Below are 15623 nucleotides of genomic sequence, written 5' to 3'. Positions count from 1 at the left end.
AGTTCAAGAACCACTATGAAACAAATTTGATTATCTCTACTCTAAATAATTCACTTACACCTTTATCAGTTCATGAATGCACATTTTGGCTTTACTGTCCTTTTCTTTTAAGTGAGTGTGCTTAATAATGTTTAAGGCAAACTGTGAACACTTTTGTTGAGCAGCTACTAAATTTATTTTGTTCATAGTTTTGTATTACACATTAGGGGGTCATTCAATCTTCCATGCCTTGGCCTTTGGGTATAAGTATTATGTAGGCCGCAAGTTGTAAAGTAATCATGTACAATGTTAACATAACGTAAGCAGCTGGGACGTCATGCTAACTATCTAACCATTAAGTAAAGTGCTGTTTGGACTAAACAGGGCATTACAAAGGGGTTCCTAATGCCATAACTGTTAGCAGAAGAAAGTGCGAAAAAAAATCTTGTAAGTAAACCAAATTACCAACTTCATGCAGCCTCCAGACAAAACACTGTAACAACTGGTATTTTTCATATTACAACAAACAGCTTCTTCAAATTGTTGTAGAAAAATCATCACTAACTCAGTTCTCATAACTGGGAGAAAAGCTTCCTGCAGGATATTACCCAAGACAGCGTACTCTTCAATAAGCGATAGAGCGAAAGAGCCAATGAAGCTATACCTCTCTAGTGCAAAAACTGCATCATCAATGGCTGATTAAGCTGACACCTACAGAATTGGGGTCAAAGACAACTGGCACCCGTCCTGGGGAGTTGGGCCAGATCTGGAATCATCATTTAATTGTACTGGCCGACTGCTACAAGAGACATGGTTGACACCTTAGATGCTATTTAAGACACCCTAAAGTTGAACACGGCAGAACACAATTGAGGGAACTTCTGTCAGAGCCTCTCCTAAGCCTCCGAAGAGGGCCATTAAGCAGGAAAATCCTCTGGCCACCATACTGAAATACAGTGGCTGTCAGACAGGCAACCATTGTATATTAGCGAAAGGAACTACACTCTTTCCAATTGTCCCAGAGTTCACCTATAAACTTTTGCTTTTCTTTAATCTCCTTTTCTTGTTTCCTATTCTCCCCTACCTTTAATACTCCAAACATGTTACCTCAATATAAGAAGCATCTACAAACAGCAATCAAGGGAAGGAATATTACTTCTTCTGACTCTGTCACCTTTTTCTCTTCCAAAATTGAGGCCATCAGACTGAACATCTCCTCCTCCCCTTCTCCCGCCTCCCTCTTCACTTCACCTCCCACCAACACCCAACTCTGGTGCTCCTTCGGCCCTACAACAGGTGAAGAAGTTCGCTCTCTCATTCTTTCCTCTCCACCCTCTACCTGCCCTCTCGATCCCATCCCCTCTCACCTCCTTCGCTCTCTTTCTCCCACTGCCTGCTCTTACCTCGCACACCTTTTCAACCTATCACTCTCCTCTGGTGTAGTACCCCTCTCATTTAAACATGCTCTCATCTCTCCTATCCTCAAGAAACCCAATCTCGACCCCACATCTCTTGCCAACTATTGCCCTATCTCTCTTCTCCCCTATGCCTCTAAATTACTTGAGCGAATTGTCTGCAGCCGCCTAACCAGGCACCTCTCGGACAATTCTCTCCTTGACCCTCTCCAATCTGGCTACCGCCTCCTCCACTCTACCGAAACTGCCCTGGCCAAGGTTACTAATGATCTCCTATCGGCCAAATCCAAGGGTCATTTCTCCCTACTCATCCTCCTTGACCTTTCCGCAGCCTTTGACACCATGGATCACCCCCTCCTGCTGCAAACTCTTCTCTCTCTCGGCCTCTCTGGTTCTGTCCACGCCTGGTTCACCTCATACCTCGCTAACCGCTCCTTCTCTGTATCCATGTCTGGTTCTTCCTCCTCCCCCTACCCTCTCGCTGTAGGAGTCCCACAGGGCTCTGTTCTCGGCCCTCTACTCTTTTCGCTCTATACTTCCTCCCTTGGTGCTCTCATCTCCTCCTTTGGCCTTCAGTATCACCTTTATGCTGATGACATTCAACTTTACATCTCTTCACCTGATCTTTCCTTCACCCTCCTCGCTCAGGTATCTGACTGCCTCTCCGCCATCTCCTCCTGGATGTCGGAGCGTTTTCTCAAAATCAACATTTCCAAAACTGAATTCATTGTCTTTCCTCCTCCCAGCCTCCCATCCCACCATGACCTCTCCATTGTCGTTAACAACACTACCATCTCCTCTGTCACCCAACTCCGCTGCTTGGGTGTCACCCTTGACTCCTCTCTCTTGCCCCCCACATTCATTCTCTTGCCAAAGCCTGTCACTTCCAACTACGCAACATCGTCCGCATCCGTCCCTTTCTCTCTCAGGAGGCCACCAAAACCATCATACACGCACTCATCATCTCCCGCCTGGATTACTGCAACCTCCTCCTCACCGGCCTACCCCACTCCCGTCTCTCCCCCCTCCGCTCTATACTCAATGCGGCCGCAAGACTCATCTACCTCTCAAGCTGCTCCTCCTCTGCCTCCCCTCTCTGCCTTGCCCTACACTGGCTCCCCTTCCCCTACAGAATTCTTTTCAAACTCCTCACCACCACTTACAAGGCTCTCTCCCACTCTACTGCCCCTTATATCTCTAACCTTCTCTCCATTCACACTCCCACCCGCTCTGACAATGACCGCCGCCTCTCCTCCACTCTGATCACCTCTTCCCATTCCAGAATCCAGGACGTTTCCCGTGCAGCCCCCCTTCACTGGAATGACCTCCCTCGCTCCATCCGCCTCTCTCCTACTCTGTGCTCCTTCAAACGTGCACTCAAAACTCACCTCTTTCTCAAAGCCTACCAACCATCCACTTAACCCCCATCTCCTCCACTCATTATCCCCTCTCTCCCATTCCCTCAACTGGCTCCTCTTGTGCCTGGTCCGTTTAACCCTCCCTTAGGATGTAAGCTCGCTTGAGCAGGGCCCTCTTCCTTCCTGTCTCCTTACCCGTTGTTCTGCACCATGTCTATTGCATCTGCCTGCCTGGAGTTTCTAAAGTATTGGTACTTTTGTTTATTGTTCTGTACTGTTATACCCTGTATAGTCTACTGTTTGTACTATGTGCGGCGCTGCGGAGACCTTGTGGCGCCTAACAAATAAATGATAATAATAATAATAATAATAATAATAATAATAATAAGTATCTTCTTTTTGCCTTATCCACCCTTTTTTTCCTTCTTCCATTTTTTTTATATTGTAGTTTTCATTTTATTCTTTGCAGTCATAGTACACTCAAATAGAGTGCATCAAGTCCAGGTAGTTCACAGTGGAAATATAGTGATAGCTGTTAATCATACACTCCCAGCTATAAGATAGGCCAGGATGGGCAGCACGGTGGCTTAGTGGCTAGCACATCTGCCTCACAGAACGGGGCTCATGAGTTCAATTCCCGATCATGGCCTTATCTGTGTAGAGTTTGTATGTTCTCCCCATGTTTGCGTGGGCTTCTTCCAGGTGCTCCAGCTTCCTCCCACATTCCAAAAACATACTAGTAGGTTAATTGGCTGCTATCAAAATTGACCCTAGTCTCTGTCTGTGTGTGTGTATGTTAGGAAATTTAGATTGTAAGCTCTTATGGGGCAGGGACTGATGTGAGTGAGTTCTCTGTACAGCGCTGCGGAATTAGTAGCACTATATAAATAGCTGATGATGATGAAGAGCACTTTTTCTTCTAAACAGACCATCTCTTTTATAGTTAGCCCATTGGAAATTTATTTTGGTCAATCAAGTCAGTTGTAAAAGTTGTATATTGTTATCTGCTAGGACTGTGTCAGGGTCATGCTGACTGAAGAAAGAGGTCTCCGGGTGAACAAGGCCACCTCATAATATAGACTAAAATTACTTATTTCTCTAAGGTATGCACAGCTAGCCTAAAATCCTATTAGAGGCATTTGGGTATCTGATTCAAAAGTTATTGGCCCTGGCACTTAAATAATGTTTATAGGTTAATCTATGTCTATATTAGGTATTGCTAATTGGATACCTTTACTATTCTATACTATTCCATGATAAGAGAAGTGTAAACAGAGAAAATCATTTTAATCCCAACATAACTGCAAAATATAACTACATTTGAATTCAGTTAGTGGCAATAGTTAGTTACGTATTTCAAGTAAACACTATGTAGCCCTCCAGGATTAATAGAGGCGGGTTTGCAATGTACTACAATTGTCTATACATTCATTTATTGTGGTGACCCCATATAGCTTTGCAAACAGCAAGTAATTACACTGAATTATGGAAAAATGTCAAGGAAAAAAGCCAGTTAGTTAGAATAGGAAAGTAAAAGCAGAACCCTGGAAGACAGAGACCCTAAAATAGGCCTAATTAGGCTACAAGAAACCAAATCAAATGAGGCAATAAATATACCCAACATTGCATTTTATTAGGGGAGTATGGTGGCACAGTGGTTAGTATTGCCTGCTGACAGCACTGGGGTCATGAGTTCAACAGGGCTCTAGTTGTATGGAGCTGTTGTATTTTGTTTTGCTTTTTAAATATAATTTAGTGAAGTTTTTTGCAAAGACAAAAATGAATAATAAAAAAAAAAGACTAAATCTAACGTAAAGGGAGAGAACAGTGTGTAACAGGAAGAAGGGGAAGACAGGAAAGAAAGTAAGTAAAGGAAAGGACAGATGTTCAGATCAGTTCTATCAATACACATAGCTAGGGGTCCATCATGCAGAATATAAGAGTAACAAACTGAGATACTCATGTGTAAGAAAAGGTTAAACAATGTGCTCATAATAAGATATTGGGTTCCAGATAACCTGAGCTGTGTGAAGTTCTATGTTCTCCATGTATTTGCGTAGGTTTCCTCCAGGTGCTCCCATTTCCTCCCATAGTCCAATAAACATACTGGCATGTTAATTGGCTTCAGAGAAAATGGACCCTAGTGTATGTGCGTGTGTATGTGTGTGCTAGTGTAGATAGACTGTGAGCTCCAATAGGGCAGAAACTGATGTGAATGATTACATATTCTCTATACAGTTCTAAGTCATAAAACTGTCACTATATAAACAATAATAATCAATCAGAGCACTTGAGAAACCTTAGAGATTGCATACAAGTTACCAATATTTGTGCCAAGACATCTCTGGAACAAAATTTCCTATCCAAAATGAGTCTACTTCGGTTCTTTCATCTTCATGATCAGGATGTACTTATGCAGACTCTTGACAACCCAATTTTAATGTCCATGATAAGGTAATGGCATATATTGAGACTCGATACAAGCTTGGCCTGTACATATCCAGACATCTCACTGTTTTAGGAAATCCAAGTTTTCAGGATGGAGTGTCGGCCTTTCCCTTTAACCTCTGAGGTAACGCATGAGTCAAAACTATTGGGCAATTTTTGAACAATACTGCTAAGAATCCTTTGACATTCATGCAGACATGAGAGAAATATGAAATAATCAGATCATTCAATCTAGCTTTCCTACAGGTCCAATAGTATGCTAGTAGTGTGGCGAAGATATTCTCACAGCAGACTGGGATAACCCTTTTGATACTTCACTATGAAGCCAACTCCCAAAACATAAAGTCATTAAAGTTCATTACAATTTTCTATGGAAATAATTTGACAATGAAAAAAAAAATTGGTCAGATGACACTCTAAGCCAATCTTTTGAATTGATTAGGGATCTCCCTGCAATGACACAGGTGGAGATGTTCTAAAACATTTATCACCGGGCCTATTGGTCTCCTTATAGCAGCTATAGAATAGGATTGACAGCTGATCACTCCTATTTGCAATATAGTTCTTCTGTGGGACTTTTCACCCACTGCCTATGTGGGTGTAAACAGAATTTTTTTTTATGGACACAGGTCTGGAGATATAGCAATGAATATCCAGTCAACTAGCTCCCTCTAACTCCAGAAGTGGCAAGGAAAAGTATGCTTCTAGATGTGGTTTCAGAATACCCCCTTCCTTCTCTCAGCTTATGGAAAAATTCTTTCATGTATTCCACATGGATTGGATAGATGCTTCATTGCAAAAATAAAAACAAATGCAGAAACCTGGGAAATCTTCATAGAAATTCTCCCATATTCAATGAAAACAGAGATCTGGAATATTTTCGACATATTATTTGGTATGAAATTTCCTTGTGTGCACCAATACATTTGTAAACTAGTTGGAAAGACTTTATGAACCTTGAGGAAGGCTCACGTGCACGTCGAAGAATGGGGAAGAAGAGTGCTCATTTATTTTTTCATTTTTGCAAGCATATTTATGGTCAGATCTAAAGGCTATATTGACATGGTGGGCCTGATTCAATAAGGAAACTAAAGCAAGAAAAATGAGTAACTTTGCACCTTGGCAAAACTATGTTGTATTGGAGGGGAAGGTAAATTTAAAATGTGGGGACAGATTTATAGTTGGGGTAGGGCATGTCCTAGAGTAACTTTAAATTTCAGTTTAAAAATAAAGCTATAAAGTATTTCTGTGCTACATGAAAAAACAGCCAGTATTTAACTTATGTGCAAAATTATAAACTATTTTGGACACCTTGCATTGTAACATGGTTTTGTCCAAGAGAAAACTTACTTAATTTTTTGCCTTACTTTTTTTAATGAATCAGGCCCGGAGTGTTAATTATTGTTGATATGTTCACTAAGAGCTGGTTTCACCAGTAGAGTTGCTTGTACTATGTATCACACACTGTATCTTCATATTAATTATTGTATGCTTGAATAAATAAAATGTGGTTTAAAAAATAAATGATCACTTTTAACTAAAAAAAACCACAAAGGTAAGTACTAAGAATTTGATGTCAGTGATGATTTACATTAGTGAACTACCTACCATTCAGATGATCAGGAACGAAGCTTAGACAAGAATATATGTCTGTCACATTTAATGTATATCTTAATGCCTACGGCATTCCGGGATGCAACTCCAGCTGGCATCCTATATTTAGCAGATTAGATTGATTTTTTGCTATTCTCTTAGAATTCAGAGGGAGTTGTATGTCTTTTGCTACCTCCCTTGAGGTGCTGTTTGATCTTGTGTGAAAATAACAACTTGTCATAATTAGGATCACAGGAAAAAAAAGTGATATCTGAGCTATATGTATAACACAAAAAACACCTTTCTGCACAAACCAATAAACCAAATGAATCATGTAATGTTGGTGCACACTGAAATCTTCTTTACAGTGAGGTCGCACAGCAAAATGATAACAGTTTCTCAATATATATTTATAGACTGACAACTGATGCACTGTACAGCCATAGGTTACTCTGAAATGACCTTATGTCGTTCTAGGACGTATCCAATCACATGAAAGCATGATGCAGACAACAAGAACGGAGACAAGTAGGATGCAATATAATTGGTATACCCAACGGATCTCACTTTGCCCAGCAGACAATCAATCTTACTTGTTAACAGCAAGCAATTAGAATGTCTGTAACTCAGACTAGCTGTTTATAGGAAGACCAGTCTGATGGATGTTGGAATGTTTTCTTATAAATCCTAAGGTTATATATTTCCACAAACATATTTCATGGGTTAATCTATGTTTGAGATAGGTAATTATATTATGCTATATTATATTACTGAGTGTAATATATGTTGTTGGTTGTTTAATAATACTGTGTTTGTAAGATATTTTCTGTTAACATATCTCCTGCAGCTCTCTGGGAGGTATTTCAAAAAGCAACCTAGATGTTAATAGGTTATTGATTTACAGAATCTATATAGATGTTAAGCTGACATGAAGAAAGAATGAAAGTTTGCATTATATGTTAAAACAGGAGGGAAATGAAAACATTTTTCTGTATCGGTGAAGCACTTTCATACTAAATTTCTGACCATAAACTGATATGGTATCCACAGTGGCAATCATAGTCTGATAACGGGTGCTGACCTCCCCTCTGGAAGATTCTGGAGGGGAGGTCAGATGACAAGTGCAGGAGGAGGCGTCATCGCGGCCCTGCCCCTGCTATGAAATAACGAAATTCACAGCATTGCATAGAAAGGGGCGGGGCTTGATGACACAAATCACTTCATTAAGCCCCTCCGCCACCAAGACACATGATGACATACAGAGTTAGGGCTCGTACACATAGCCATGAATAAAGACTGATACCAAAACATCATCCAGGAGCAACTTCTCCCAACCATCCAAGAACAGTTTGGTGACTTAAATGCCTTTTCCAGCATGATGGAGCACTTTGCCATAAGGCAAAAGTGATAGCTAAGTGGATCAAGGCTCAAAATATCAAAATTTTGGTTCCATGGAAAACCCCCCAGACCTTAGTCCCATTGAGAACTTGTGGTCAATCCTCAAGAGGCGGATGGACAAACAAAAACCCTACAAATTCTGACAAACTCCAAGCATTGATTAGGCAAGAATGGGCGGCCATCAGTCAGTATGTGGCCCAGAAGTTGATTGACAGCATGCCAGGGCCAATTGCAGAGGTCTTCAAAAAAAAAAAAAAGGGTCAACACCGCAAATATTGACTCTTTGCATAAACTTAATGTAATTGTCAATAAAAGCCTTTGACACTATGAAATGCTTGTAATTTTACTTCAGTATACCATAGCAACATCAAACAAAAAGGTCTAAAAACACTGAAGCAAACTTTGTGAAAACCAATACTTGTGTCATTCTCAAAACTGTTGGCCATGACTGTATAGTCACTCATGACAAAATATTTAAAAATATAAAAGTTTTTTTTTCCCAATGAAAAACATTTATTCGGATGTAATTGATGTCTACTGTACATAAAATACATTTTTACAGTTGCTCCTGATTTCAACACATGTCCTAGTATATATACTCAGCCGTCATCACTAGTAAGCGGCACTTAGACTAGACCTGTAGCTGGAGCAAGAGATACGACTGAAAAACAAGTACCTTAGAGATGCCAAAAGCTTGAATTGAAGGCTGCTGCATGTGCTCGAGCTTGGTACGTCCTTACTGTACATTGAATACAGTACTATGCCACTTCCCCATTCCGTTCTCTCCCTCAAATCATAGGCTGTTGTAAGTGTCCTTTGCGCTTGAAGGTGAATTGAACGCTGCTACGCTCTGTGGTGCATGGTCCTGTTCTGGACATGTGCACATTATATGGAAAAAGCTCTAGTTAGGCTCCTTAATGAATCAGGACCTTAATGAGCACTCCCATATATTGTACCAAACACAAACGCTTGTTAATATAGGCAACAATAAAATCAATGCAAAGTGAATGTTTTCAGAAAGTGCTTGTGTTTGGGGCCATTTACATATACTATTTTTCAGACTATAAGCAATAAAGCTTGTTTACTATGTTTCAGAAATGTGCATTAAGGGCCTTGTGTAGAGTTAGATGCAATTTCCATTTACAACACAGATGGAAACTGCAATCAAGAAAAATACACATCTTGGACCATTATGTTGAGCCGGACTCATCTAAGCTGATCGTCCTCACTATCAGCTTGTAACCTACACTAGTATCCGACACCCACAAGTTTCCCTTCTCCTGGCAGGCGCATAAGCGTCTGAGTCTACATAAGTCATATTTCCTCCAACACACCCGTACACACCCCCTCCTTTCCCTATTTTGTCTCTTCAATCCAAAGGGGCCGCAATTAACCAGAATTGCAATATGCAACTCAGTCTACATATGGCCGCAACCATAATATGGGCATGTACAGGAGTTAAGAAAAAGCACATTATGCCCAGAAAAAGCCATTTACGTCCCACTCTGCATGAGCTCTAAGTACTAAAACAAATTTGCAGCATTACAAAATAAAGGAGTGTACAGAACAGCTGGTCTATATTACAAACCAGGGACATTTCCAGGTATAATAGTTTCCAGGAACAAATCTTTAAAAAAAATCTATGAATATCTCTGGAAATTAATTGTCAAACATTACAGTTTCACAATCTGCAGGGACAGACTCAGTGCAGGTTTATGAACCATTGATATTCAATGCCTGAAACCCTTTCTCCAAAAGATACAGCTATAGTTCTTTCCCTAACCGAGATGTTAGCTGACCATTAGCACATTTTTAGTTTTACATCATTACCAATTAAGTGAACAGTGCAGAACACTTAATTTTTGCACACATTTTCATCACTAAAAACATATCTGTACCTTTATTAGTTCTATATGTTCATATCTGGAATATAATGTTTACCTTCCATTGCATACTTCATATCTTGGGCAAATAGGCTCCACGTCACTTCTGCACTCAGCTTGCCCATATTCAGCTCCTGTGGGAACCTGGAAGTGAGAGAGTCTAATTAGTCTACATTCCATCTGACTCAGAGATATTATAGTAGCAGTAATAGACGTTATTTTTCTAATAGCAGTGTGGTACATATTTATTTTATTAACAGCATTTTATATAGTACCTACATATTATTCAGCACTTCACAGAGGATATTCAATCATTCATATCAGTGTGTACCCCAGTGTAGCTTACCATCTATATTCCTTACATCACACACACACAGACACACAGACACACAGACACACAGACACACACAGACACACACAGACACACACAGACAGACAGACAGACAGACAGACAGACAGACAGACAGACAGACAGACACAGACACACACACACACACACGGTTAATTTAATCAGGACCCAATTAACCTACTGAAGCACCCAAGGAAACTGACAGAAACAAAGAGAGAACATGGAAACTCCACACATGCCTTTAACTTAATGTACTCACTCCAGCATTATATTACAAAAACAAACAAACAGTGTTTGATACAACAGAATGTGAAACCTTATTCTCATCTAGAAACATTCCTACACATGAGTGAAATGTTTAAAACTGTCCTGTAAAATATTTACCTTGTCCTGCATTTGACCACTCAGCCAGTAGAATTTAGCTCTAAACATTTCCAGTCCTACACCAACCACACCACACAGCAGAATTAATTGACCATTATTATCATCTCAGCTCTACTCATATTCTATTAATTCCGCAAAATGTGAAATTACTAAATAATTTCAACGATTGTATCTGCCGTGAAAATTCATTTGCGTTAAAATTCAATTTTGCTAATTTCTAAATATAGCAGTGAGCCGTTTGACACATAATCCTAAAATCACACCTTCTAACATCACTGTCAGCACTGTTTCTTGTGCTGAAGGGAGATGGTAGCATTTGCCTCCCACTAACTCATGATAGGTATACACAACCTGATCACATCAAGACATATATACTGCATGGCTGGTCAGGACCAGGTTAAAGGCCTTGGGGCTATTTACTATCAAAGAGCAGAGGTGCAGTGACACAAAGCAACCAATTAACTTTGATTTAATACAAGTTAGACAATGAAAGCAAATGTCTGATTGGCTACTGCATATGTGAACTCCGATAATAAATAATTCACATGAGTTTCTTGCTTCAATCCTGTATGAGAGCCCTTATATTGAATATATTTGGTGCTATTCATTTGTCCTGATGTTTCCACTGTCAGTCCATTCTTAGCATATCAAGCCCATAAGAGCCCACATACTGATTGAGATTGATTCTGACATAATATTACAATTACTAACAAAGTAATACAATGTTCAAATATAAATAGTTCTTTAATAGCTAAGCAGTATATTATAAGAGATAGAAAACCAAACAGACAAATCAACAAAATAAAAAATAAATGTGGGATAGCAGTGCAGAGTACGTTTGGTTAATTAATGTAGTAAGTGCCTATGGGCTTAGCAGAAGATGTACTCTCAGCTGGAAATATTTGCCATCAATACAAGATTCTTTTCTCAGCACGGGCACGCTAAAATTCAAGAACAAGACTTCTAAAACAGTAATAAATAAGTCTACGGGCTTTCATCAGGATAGATTAAAAGATAACTGAAAGGCTGGATTTTTAGGTCAATAACTACTCTCCGATAAAAGAAAAAGTTAATTTCAATATCTGTTTATTAGGCAGTTCTACAAAACTCTAAAAATCGAAAAACTGATTAAAAATATCTCATTATTAATTCCAAATATATACGGGTTTTCCATGACATGTTCTCTGTTTGACAATCAGCAGTAAATCAACAGGTAATTTACGGGCTGATTTGCAGTATTTTGAACACAAGGATTTCTCTTAAAATACTACTTGGGTTAGTTTCATTGGTATCTTAAATTATAAGGGCAATGGGACTCTCATTATCATATGTGTCACATTTCTATTACATTAGTAAATGCATCTTGTTAAGTGCAGAGTAGCGTGAGATCCTCAACTGCTAGAATGGCAATGTGAGATGTTCACCTTTAGCAGCCCTCTATCCAAAGAACTTGTTACATTCCACAGTACTCGGTTTCCGCAAGGACTTAGATAGTAGCAGTTGTTGATCTAGCACCTGTCCGGTAGAGAGGACAGAACATAGTCGGAGGTAATGAGCAATCAGGATATATCAGCAGAACTCTGAGCCAGACAGACAAGGGTTTATGTGGAGTAGTCTGGCACTAGTCTCATGGTCAGCTCACGGTAGCAGGTAGTGAGCAACCAGAGGGTATTTGGCAGAACTCAGAGTCAGACAGGCAGGTATCAGGACTAGAGAAGACAGCAAAATCTTTTAAACAAACCAGAGGTCAGGGTAAGTAGAGATATGAGAGCAAATTTGTTTAACAAACCCAAGAGTCAGGATTGGAGAAGACGGCAATTCCTATAAACAATCCGGGTCAAACATTAAAAACAAAACAGGTCAGGATACATGGCACACTAGTTCAAGCAGGCTCTATCACCAGCATTGGTATGCTGTCCAGAAGAGGTTCATAAAGGAAGCAGTAACAATCAGAACGGTAGGGTGATTAGCTGCATGAGTGTGGTAGGTAATTGCACACCTGAGGCTGCAAGACTGAGAGCTGAATGAAGCTTGTAACTATTTGCTTAGCAACCAACTTAATCGGTGACCTGCAGGAATGATCCTACACATAGTATTAGCTGTACTTGCATAGATCAAACAAACAGGAGAGCTCCTGTTTCTTAATACATCTAGAACTCTGCTTTCCAAGGAAGTGCAAATGGCAGGTGCAAAATGTTTCCAATTAAAAGTACAGTATAGGACAATACCGATTTTAAGCATCTCTGTGCGAGTAACGCTTTCAGGGGGCGTAGCTGAACTTTGAGGAGGGCCGGTCTGCATGACAGCGGGAACAAAGTCTATAAAAGTGTTTGGGAGCTCCTTTAGAGAAGAGAATGAATGAGAAGAGAGTTAATGTCATAGATGGACAGTAGTAGTGTTAAAATATGTGTTACAGTTGTTTTTCATTGTTTGTATTAGTAATACATGATATAATTAACCTCCTCTGTCCTCTAATACCACTTTCAGATTGCCACCCCGGCAATATCCCGCGTATATGAACCCAGGATACTGCTGGGGCTTAGTGCAGGACACCCAGGCAAATACCCGGGTAGACCATGTTTACATTGAACATGGGTCTGCCCGGGTCTCTATGGCAACATCACAAGATGAACTCTGACTGGCTCCTCTTGTGATGATGATTTATTTAAATGTTTTTAACTTTACAATGGTGTTTGGTGAGACCCAGGTTGAAAAACCCGGGTCTCACCATTCACACTGGCCGCTAACCGGGTCAGACATGGGAATAACCCTCCAAAAGACCCGGGACTAATTCCCAAGTCATCTGACCCGGGTAGATGCCCCAGGATCCATTCACACTGAGCCTTTAACCGGGATGTCAGGGCTCGCCCCGGCAAAAACCTGGGTCTTTTAGGCAGTGTGAATGGGGTATTATTGACTTATTATCCCCTCCTTCACTTTATTGAAATGTACTGCGTGAAAGGTAGACTAGAGCTATACCGATGGTACTATGTGCCTTAGCGAGTTTGTAGAATACTCCCTGACTCTTCTGATCTTTGCTGTTGGAGGTGCTCGCACAAGGGCACATTCCTTCATATTTGGTGGGCATGCCCAAAACTGACAAGCTTTTGGACTGAGATTAAACAATTGATCCAATCAATTCTTCAGGTGGATATTCCCCTGGAGCCCAAATTTTGTCTTCTTCCTCTGGGGGTCCCCTCGGCAACCCATCATCAGAATAAACTAATTAGACACATTCTCTCGGCGGCTACTTGCCAAATAGCAGCGAACTGGTAGCAGCAGTCTCCCCCCTCCCAGTAGGCCATAGTTAATAGAGTTTGGCAGATGCTGTGGATGGAGTATATGACCAGTATCATTCGCAACTCCTCAAGAGCCTTCACCAGGGTTTGGGACCCATGGCTTTCCTTTTTCCAGGCTCGCTCTCCTTTCATATAACTAAGTATTACAAACTCTCCCTCCTCCCTAGCTCTCCATGTCCCTCACATTGGATCTAGCCACTTCTTCCTTTTACCGCTACCCCTTTTTCTCCCCTCTCTCTATATCCTACTCATTCTCTCACTTTCTCTTATTCTCTTCCCTCTGTATGGAAGTCTCTTGGTTACTCTCTCTTTTCATCAATAAATGTATGGTTGATGTGTTGAGTTCTACCACTACTCTGGTCATAGACCCTGTTTGCTTAACTTGTTATTTTCAATTCGTGTACTCATAATGTCAATTGTAAACTATTTTGCATGTGACCTTTGCAAAAAAAGAAAAAAAGAAAGGTACACTAGATATGATCAAAACCACTGCTACTCAGTTAGGAGGAATTATTGTGTTACTTTACCTTCATTGATCACTTTCTTTAAAGGGGGGACCTGTCACCAAGTAGGCCTTTAATCATTAAAAGTGAATGCAAAATTTTTTTTCCCACAAATTTTAATTGCAGGTAAAATTGTTGTAGGGAAGCAGTTGCATTATATATTATTACACAAGAAACCTAGGGATAAATTTATCAACCTGCGGGTTTGAAAAAGTGGAGATGTTGTCTATAGCTATCAATCAGATTCTATTTATCATTTATTTAGTACATTCTACAAAATGACAGCTAGAATCGGACAAGTTGCTATATGCAACAACTCCCCTTTTTCAAACCCGCATCTTGATAAATTTATCCCCTAATGTAAGAAAATATTATATGTGATATACTCAATAGTTAATTTAGCATAAATGCTGTTCATCTTTCCATCACTATTCAAGCACGCAGTGATCAGTGGTTACTCCTATTCTAAAAAAAACAAAATTCTGACCCAAACTCTCGCTAAAATTATCTCTCAGCATCCAAGCCCCTCCAAACTTCTTGAGATCATTGCCTACACTCTCCTCACACGTTTCCTTTCTGCAAACAATCTATTGCATCATCTTCAATCAGGCTTTCGCTCTCAACACTCCACAGAGACTGCGCTGACCAGGGTTTTCAATGATCTGATCACAGCTAAAACTAAAGGTGATTGCTCTCTTCTAATTCTCCTGGATCTCTCTGCTGCATTCAACACTGTTGACCACTCTCTCCTCATACAGATGCTACAATCCCTAGGTCTTCAAGACACTGTCCTATCCAGGTTCTTATCCTACCTATCTAATCGCTCTTCAGTGTTAATTTCTCTGAAACATCCTCCACTCCGCTTCCTTTATCAGTCGAAGTACCACAAGGCTCAGTCCTAGGTCCTCTGCTATTCTCAATCTACACCACTTCTCTTGAAAAACTAATAAGCTCCTTTGGATTTCAGTATCTTCTCTATGCGTATGATACACAAATTTATCTATCCTCTCCTGA

At 40.2% G+C, this 15623-nt stretch overlaps 1 protein-coding gene across 1 annotated transcript in view; it reads right to left on the bottom strand.

The window, feature by feature from the left end:
* The window catches only part of UNC13C (unc-13 homolog C), a 444227-nt gene that overhangs the window by 145103 nt on the left and 283501 nt on the right, over positions 1 to 15623 (bottom strand). The window contains exon 18 of the mRNA XM_075208024.1: positions 10133 to 10218. Coding sequence (XP_075064125.1) covers positions 10133 to 10218 — 86 coding nt within the window. The remainder of the gene's footprint in view (positions 1 to 10132; positions 10219 to 15623) is intronic.

Source organism: Mixophyes fleayi, chromosome 4, assembly GCF_038048845.1.
Source record: "Mixophyes fleayi isolate aMixFle1 chromosome 4, aMixFle1.hap1, whole genome shotgun sequence".
Taxonomy (NCBI): Eukaryota; Metazoa; Chordata; class Amphibia; order Anura; family Limnodynastidae; genus Mixophyes; species Mixophyes fleayi.
This window is presented reverse-complemented; position numbering and strand designations above follow the sequence as displayed.